The sequence below is a fragment of the Phocoena phocoena genome, chromosome 5 (assembly GCF_963924675.1).
Source record: "Phocoena phocoena chromosome 5, mPhoPho1.1, whole genome shotgun sequence".
NCBI classification, from domain to species: Eukaryota; Metazoa; Chordata; class Mammalia; order Artiodactyla; family Phocoenidae; genus Phocoena; species Phocoena phocoena.
The window spans coordinates 7,177,921-7,185,482 of NC_089223.1; the positions used below are offsets into that span (position 1 = coordinate 7,177,921).

Sequence of the window (7,562 nt, forward strand, 5' to 3'; positions counted from 1 at the left end):
ACACCGTATACCTCACCCATTTGAAGTATGCCGTTCAACGGTTTTTCATATATTCACAAGAGTTATTCCACCTTCACCAAAGTCAGCTTTACAACATTTTCATTATGTTCAAAATTCACCCCTTAGTTGTCACCCCAACGGCTCATCTCCTCCAGCCCAGAGACTTTCTGTCTCTATAGCTTTGCCTATTGTGGATTTTTCATATGAATGGAATCATACAATATGTGGTCTTTTGTGTCTGGCTTCTTTCATTCAGTATAATGTTTGCCAGGTTCCTCTGCTTTGTAGCATGTATCAGCACTCCATTCCTTTTCATGGCTGAATAATACTCCACTGTGTGGATATAGTGCGTTTTGTTTATCCATTCTTCAGTTGATGGACATTTGGATGAGTTTATTTTTTTTAATAGAAAGAAGGTGTTAAAAAGTTGAAGCGTCTATATTTCTTGAAGGTGGAGAAAAGCATCTTCTGTCTTTCGTCACAGGTAGAGGTGACACACCCAGCAATGAGGACCAGCATCCTGCTTGTGTTCTTGTGGGGACTGTCCTGTGCTCTCCCAGTGAGTATCAGGGTAGGGACGCATGAAAAAAAAAACGGTTTATACCTAAAACTGCACAAATTGCATTGGCTATAAGCCAAAGTGGCTGCGTATGTTCCAGTCAGATGAAAATGTAGCTTCTTAGGAAGCTCTTTTCTTTAAAATATCATCCGAATAATCCCTTGTTCTGTTCACTTGCCGTTTGTATAGTTAGGCTGCTCATGTCTCTTCCTCATAAGAGTGGTTCTCAAAGCGTCATCCCCCAGACCAGTAGCACCAGCTAAGACCTTGTTAGAAATGTAAGTTCCTGGGTCCTCCATCAGACCTACTAAACCAGACTCTCCAGGGATAGGGCACAGCTATCTGTGTTTTAACAAGGCCTCCCGGTGATTCTGATGCGTGCTAAAATTTGACTAATACTCCTCTTAAGTATGCTAATGGCTGCTGCTTTGGAAATTTCTGTGGGCCGACCACTTGTGCTGAATTTTCTAGGTAGCCAGGTATCAAAATACTGAATCTAAGAGTTCTGAAGAATGGAAGGTGAGTAGAAAAGATTTTTTTGAAATATTTTTATTTTAATATGTTATTAGTATAACCAAGATGGCTTCATTGCAAATGTTGAAACTACTACTGACTTAATGAACACATGAATAACCTAAGATATAGGGAGTAAGGGCTATAATTTCTAGTTCTTATAAGAAAATGTAGTCCATATAATGCTTCAGCTCCAACTTAATAGTATAATTTGGTGAGGAAGCATTTTCTCCTTTAGCTTTATTTTTGTGATTGGTCTGTATAGTAGCGCAAGGGGATGGATGACAGTGAACCAAGATTGTCCTTGAAGGATGCGGGCTAGAAGTCTGTTCTATCAGATGTCTGGTAGGCAGGAGGTTAGGAGATCAAGTCCCGGAAGGTGAGAAGAGAAAGAAGAATGAGAGAATGCTAGTCTTCGGAATGATAGCTAATGTTTATTGAGTGTGGGCTCCGAATAACCCAATCGTTATTAACTCTCAATAGTTCAACAACCACTGCCAGACACGGTTCTGTGTGTTTCCCATGTATTAACTTTCTCAATCTTCACAGTACCCCTAGTGAATTAGGTGTTGTATTTTCTGTGTTGAGACACAGAGAGTAACCTAGTCTGTCTAGGTTATGTGGTTAATTACTGTTAGAGCCAGACTTTGAACCCAGGTCGCTCTGACTCCGGAATTCATATTCTTTGCTGGGGTGTTACATCCCTCTTGGGAAGGGGCCAGGTCTAGGAAGTCAGTAGATTTTCAAGATTGGAACTACAATTGTCACTCTGTATCCGCAGGGCATTAGTTCCAGGACCCCCTCGGATACCAAGATCCATGGATGCTCAAGACCCTTATATAAAATGATGTAGTATTTGCATGTAACCTGCATACATCCTCATGTGTACTTTAAATCATCTCTAGATTACTTATAATACCTAATACAATGTAAATATTTGCTGGAGTACAGCAAATACAAGTTTTGCCTTTTGGAAACTTCTGGAGCATTCTTTCTTTCCTTCTTTCTTCCTTTTCTTAAAAATATTTTTGATCTGAGCTTGGCTGAATCCGTGGATGTGGAACCCATGGATATGAAGGGCTGACTCTAGGAGTAAGGGTTAAAATCTCAACCTAAATCAGAATGTTTTTTCATTACCTTGTTTCCTGCTGGCTTTTATGTATGACACAGCTAGGGCACAATGATGGCCAGATAATGTCAGAGGCCTGAGATGGGGTCCTGCCCCTGCTTGGGGCTGGAATAGGTATTGCAGGATTTCTTACATGAACTTTCTTCAGGAATATCTTTAGGCTGGTTTATTTAAAAGCAGCTGCTGTGGATCCCTTCTTTCATTCAGCCTGAGTTCCCCAAACACACTGTGTTCTCAAGTCTAGCCTTGACAGGAGAAAAATACCAATGTCTCACTCCCTTCCATTCCTAATTCCAGATGCTAAGTGACTGGGGTAGTCTGCCATGGTGCCTGCTGCAGTGTCACAGGGCACAGACTTTAAGTGATGATAGGTCCTTCCTCTAGGAGCTATCCCAGCCCAGCATCGCTGAGAGGCTTGTTGAAGACATGCTGACAGCAGCTACTCTCTGCTCTACTCTGCACCCTGGGTCTTCATACCCATTGCTCAGTGGCTTTGAGCCACACGGGATTTGGGATTTCGTTGTGTTCAAGGCGAGGGGGAGAGTAGATGGGGAGAGGGCACCAGAGGTGGTACAGGCATTCTTAGAGTTCTCATCAGATTAAAGAAAGTGAAATAAATCAGAACTCTGACTAAGTTTCAGATTTAGCATTTGTTATTTTGGTGATCTTACGTGACTCAAGAAAGGTTTAGTGGCTTTTTCAATTCAGTTTTGTCCGCTATTGAATTTTATAAAGTAGATGTTCTCAAAATGGATCGCTTCTTCAGCTTATATCATATTGAATACTTTCAAGATGCTTCCATAGGCATTAGCCAATTTCATCCTCACAGTAACCATGTACAATAAGCGCAGTGGTTGTTAATATTCTTAATTTACAAATAAGAAACTGACATCAGATAGGTGAAGTGAATTGTGCAAATTCACGTAGAGTGACCAACCATCGCAGTTTACCTGAGACTAGATGTTTCCTGGAACACATGAATTTCAGCGCTAGCATCAAGACAGTTTTCAGGGCTAAAACCTAAGCCAAGGAGCTAACTGAGACTTAAATCTGGGTTTGTGAGTTCCAGCGCTGTTTCTCCTCTCTTACATTTCCTCTAGGTTGTATATTTTTCTTCAAAGAAATTGTGTTTTTGTCTAAGTATTGGAAATACAAAAATCTTCTAGGTTTTTTATATCACAAGGTCTTTTCAGGCCACTGGTCATCTGACATTCATTGTTTAGCCATTTCATTATAAAATAGCATTAATATTCATGTGAATACAAAATAGATATCAATATACTAAAAAAACCTAAAATTATCCTAAATGTTTTCAATGATATGATCCATCTGTGAAAGAGTAACTTGTCTTCCTTCCTTTTTTACAGGGTCTTTTGGCTCAGACACCAACACCACCTTTGGTAACTATCTCATTGATTTTTTATCATAAACATCTCATGAAATCACTTTCACACTCTTATCATCATCTCAGGCCGTTTGGAAAGTAGTAAATCCAAACCACAAGCGATTGATGTGTGCCCTATTTTTATCTTTATTCATCAATTACGAACATGAAAAATAAACATTTCTTTTTCTTTTTAGGAGAGAAGTGAGTCATCAGAAGAAAGTAAAGTTAGCTCAAAGGAACAGGTAGTTAAACAAACCTTTCTTAACTTTCCAGGCTACTTAGGAATCAAAGGAAATGATGTTATATTAAATTACCTAGTGACCATTCTAAATATAATATTTTCTAACCTTTGGTTATGCTGGCTAAATCGCCCCATAAAATAGGAAGGGAAAAATGAGTGGGAGAATTCAGAGGTAGACATGCCCTTCATTCCATATTTATCACTGGGGCCAGATGATAGACATATGGCCCTAAATGTCCCTCTAGTTAAAGAGAACACACACGCACACACACACACACACACACACACACGGTCATAGACTCTGGAAGACGAGGAATAGCTCACTCATAAATCTCAAATGTTGGTTTCACAATTGGAGCAGTTCAGATCGGGCAAAGAGTTCTGGTTAATGTGAGATGCCTGCTGGGCCTGGAGACCACCTCTGGGCCCGGAATCCTGTTGGAGGAGAGAATAGGAGAGCTCTGGGGAACCTTTAAGGAGACAGCTGCTTTAGTAATGACATCTTTAAAATAGTCTCATCTGTGGCCCTGGGAGAGAGAAAAGCTGACTTAGCTTATATCACTTTAATAGAAAACTTGGTAGCTTCCTTCTTCTTATGCTCTTTCCCGTCCCCACCTTCCCTCTCCTTTCCCCACTCTTCTGTCCTATCATTTTGACCAATCTCAACCCCGAGGGGCTCCAGACATTCTAGGAACCAGGTTTCTCCCTGAAACTTTGACCCATGTTGCATTCTATACTCCATCAGTTGGAAAATGAATTTAGACTTTTTTACCACTATTTACTAAAGATTGTCAGAGGAACATTTTACAGATTTATAAGCGTAGAATTGGGGAAATGCTCTTTTCTGGGGACGTTGTGATGTACTGCCTCAGTGTTCTCTGGGCTCTCAGAGGATGATAGCACCTTGGGAGGGGTCCAGTATGTGCCTATCGAGGTTAGGAAAACTAAATAGATGCTCAGTTCCAATGAATCAGTGTACACCCTAGCGATGGGAAGAGGTGTCATCACCCTGTAGTCCTGACTGGAAACTCAGACATTGATGAGTAGGGACAAGTGGGAAAAAATTAAAAAGTTGGCAAGAATGTTCTGTCATAGGATATGGTAGAGAGAGCAGATTCTTCCAGAGCGTGATGAATGAAGATTCACTATCCTTCCTTATCTGAGTAGAGCATCCAATGGTTTTACTTCTGGGGATCACCTCTCTGAGCTCACACTGGGAACTAAGCTGCCTTGGTGGTCACACTAGCTACAGTTCTTCAGCTAAGCCTTCCACAGGCAACCCTGTGCCTGTGCAAATGAGTTATAAACATGGTTTTGGTGAGATTTATACCTTACTTCAATATTATGCTTTCATTTTAGCTAAAGGTTTCATCCGCCTGCCCTAATACATTTCCCCCGCCAGAGTTGATTAGAAAAAAAAACTTGAGTCATTTTAAAAATCACCCAATATTTTAAAAAACTGTGTTTTAAACCAAGCAACTTGGTGAGTGAGTATTATAAACCAATTCTTTTTTTTTTTTTTTGCGGTATGCTGGCCTCTCACTGTTGTGGCCTCTCCCGTTGCGGAGCACAGGCTCCGGACGCGCAGGCTCAGTGGCCATGGCTCACGGGCCCAGCCGCTCCGTGGCACGTGGGATCTTCCCGGACCGGGGCACGAACCCGTGTCCCCTGCATCGGCAGGCGGACTCTCCACCACTGCGCCACCAGGGAAGCCCAACCAATTCTTTAATTTACAAAAAATTCTCTGAAAGTATCCTTTAAGGACTCACACTTAAATATTGAGTTCCATAAATGTGATTTCTATAAAACTTTTTGAGAAAATGTTTGCAGCATTAAGCGAACTGTGCCTATGTAAAATGGAACGAGTTGACTTTCAACTGTTCTTCCTTCCTTTTTAACCCCTGGTTGAAACATTTTTGAGCCGTAAAATTGGCTCAATGGCTTTGATGAGGGACATAGGAAGGAGAAAGCAAAAAGAGCCTAGATGGACATTAAATACCACCCTTGAGAGCAGCTCCTGGGGTACTAACCATGTCTGTGAACCCTAAACTCCAGGTAAATGAAGACCCCAGTGACAGCACTGAATCAGAGGAGGGCCTGGGCCTTGATGATCAGCAATACATTCATAGACCAGCTGGCGGCCTTTCTAGGAGCGGAGGCAAAGGAGGAGATGATAAAGATGATGATGAAGACGAGAGTGGAGATGACACCTCGGCTGACGATGACCACGGCCCAGGACCTGAAGAGAGGCGAGGCGGGAACTCCAGGCTCGGAAGCGGTGAGGACCCCACTGACAGCACACAGTCCACGGAGGACAGTGTCCCACGGGGGCAAGACAGTGCTCAAGACACCACCAGTGAGAGCAGGGACTTTGCCAGTGAGGACGAGGGGCACAGCAGGCCCGAGGGACGTGACTCCACTCCAGACAGCGAGAGTGCAGGGCAGTGGGTGGGAGGCGACAGCGAGGGAGTTGGTAGCCACGGGGACGGCTCTGACTTTGATGATGAAGGAATGCAAAGCGAAGACCCCGACACCTTCAGGAGCGAGAGAAGCAATTCCAGAATAAGCAGGGCCAGCATCAAGTCAAAAGATTCGAAAGGGAGCGATGGGCAAGCAAGGACTCAGGATTCTGGTGAAAGCCCGTCGGCGGGGTATCCCAGTAGGAAATTTTTCAGAATGTCTCGCATCTCGGAGGAAGATGGCAGAGGTGAGCTTCATGACAGCAACACAATGGAAGAAAGCAAGAGTGACTCCACAGAATACCCCGACTCCAAAGAAGCTGGTCTCAGCCAATCCAGGGAACACAGCAAGAGTGAATCTCAACAAGAGAGCGAGGAGGATCAGTCCCCAGAAGACAGTCAGAACGTCCAAGAGACCAGCAGTGAGTCCAGTGAAGAGGTTGACCTACCTTCTCAAGAAAACAGTAGTGAATCTCAGGAAGAGGTCGTGCGTGAGTCCAGGGGTGACAACCCCAATAACGTTACCAGTCACTCAAAAGAACAGGAATCTAGTGACTCCAGTGATGAGGACAGCTTGGATAAACCCTCCAGTTCAGAGAGCAGATCCAGAGAGGGGCAAACTGACAGTGAATCCAGTGAGAGCCTCAGATCCTCGGAGGAAAGCCCGGAGTCCACTGAAGAGGAGAACAGTTCCAGCCAGGAGGACCCCTGGTCTCCCAGCGCCTCGACAGAGAGCCAGAGCCAGGAAAGCCAGGAGGACAGCCCGTCTGAGGAGGAGCAGAGCAGCGATTCTCAGGACAGCAGCAAATCAAAAGAAGAGAGCGACTCCACTGAGAGCACATCAAGCAGCGAGGAAGACATCCAGTCCAGAAACACCGAGATAGAAAGCAGAAGATTGACAGTCGACGCTTATCACAACAGACCCATCGGCGATCAGGACGACAATGACTGCCAAGACGGCTATTAGCACGGGTGTTCCTGAGTGCCTCTCACAGACACGTGTCTTGGGGGTTGGAGACTAGGGAAATCATGAGAACTGTAATTTACTGATGTTTGTATCAGAAGGATAACCAGAGACCATTCCTTTATGAAAGGAAATACTGGACATTATACTTCTTTCTAGGATGTCACCAAACCATAGAGGTTTCAATAATGGGGAATTTCACTAGAATACCCTCGATGAGACCTGATGCAAGGAAAGATGTGCATTATAGCTTCACAGCTGAAATAGTTCCTAACTCATTAACCTAACACACAGTTGCTGAGATTCTGTT

At 43.6% G+C, this 7,562-nt stretch overlaps 1 protein-coding gene across 2 annotated transcripts; it reads left to right on the plus strand.

Annotated features, from left to right (window-relative positions):
- The first annotated feature begins 505 nt into the window (after positions 1 to 505).
- DMP1 (dentin matrix acidic phosphoprotein 1) lies at positions 506 to 7,255 on the plus strand. 2 transcript variants are annotated; one of them, XM_065878123.1, is made up of 5 exons: positions 506 to 563; positions 1,035 to 1,078; positions 3,569 to 3,601; positions 3,783 to 3,830; positions 5,885 to 7,255. In XM_065878123.1, exons 1-5 carry the CDS (start codon positions 506 to 508, stop codon positions 7,253 to 7,255), a joined length of 1,554 nt encoding a protein of 517 aa, XP_065734195.1. The 2 variants fall into 2 exon arrangements, with proteins under 2 accessions (XP_065734195.1, XP_065734196.1); XM_065878124.1 differs by lacking the exon at positions 3,783 to 3,830.
- The last annotated feature ends 307 nt before the right edge of the window (positions 7,256 to 7,562 follow it).

What these genes read in the sequence shown, in the direction of transcription:
- DMP1 (XM_065878123.1), top strand. Translation starts at nt 506, where the DNA reads ATGAGGACCAGCATCCTGCTTGTGTTCTTGTGGGGACTGTCCTGTGCT. An exon ending in GTCCTGTGCTCTCCCAGTGA is followed by an intron (nt 564 to 1,034) that starts GTATCAGGGTAG and finishes TTTTCTAGGTAG; the next exon opens with CCAGGTATCAAAATACTGAA. An exon ending in AAGTTAGCTCAAAGGAACAG is followed by an intron (nt 3,831 to 5,884) that starts GTAGTTAAACAA and finishes CCTAAACTCCAG; the next exon opens with GTAAATGAAGACCCCAGTGA.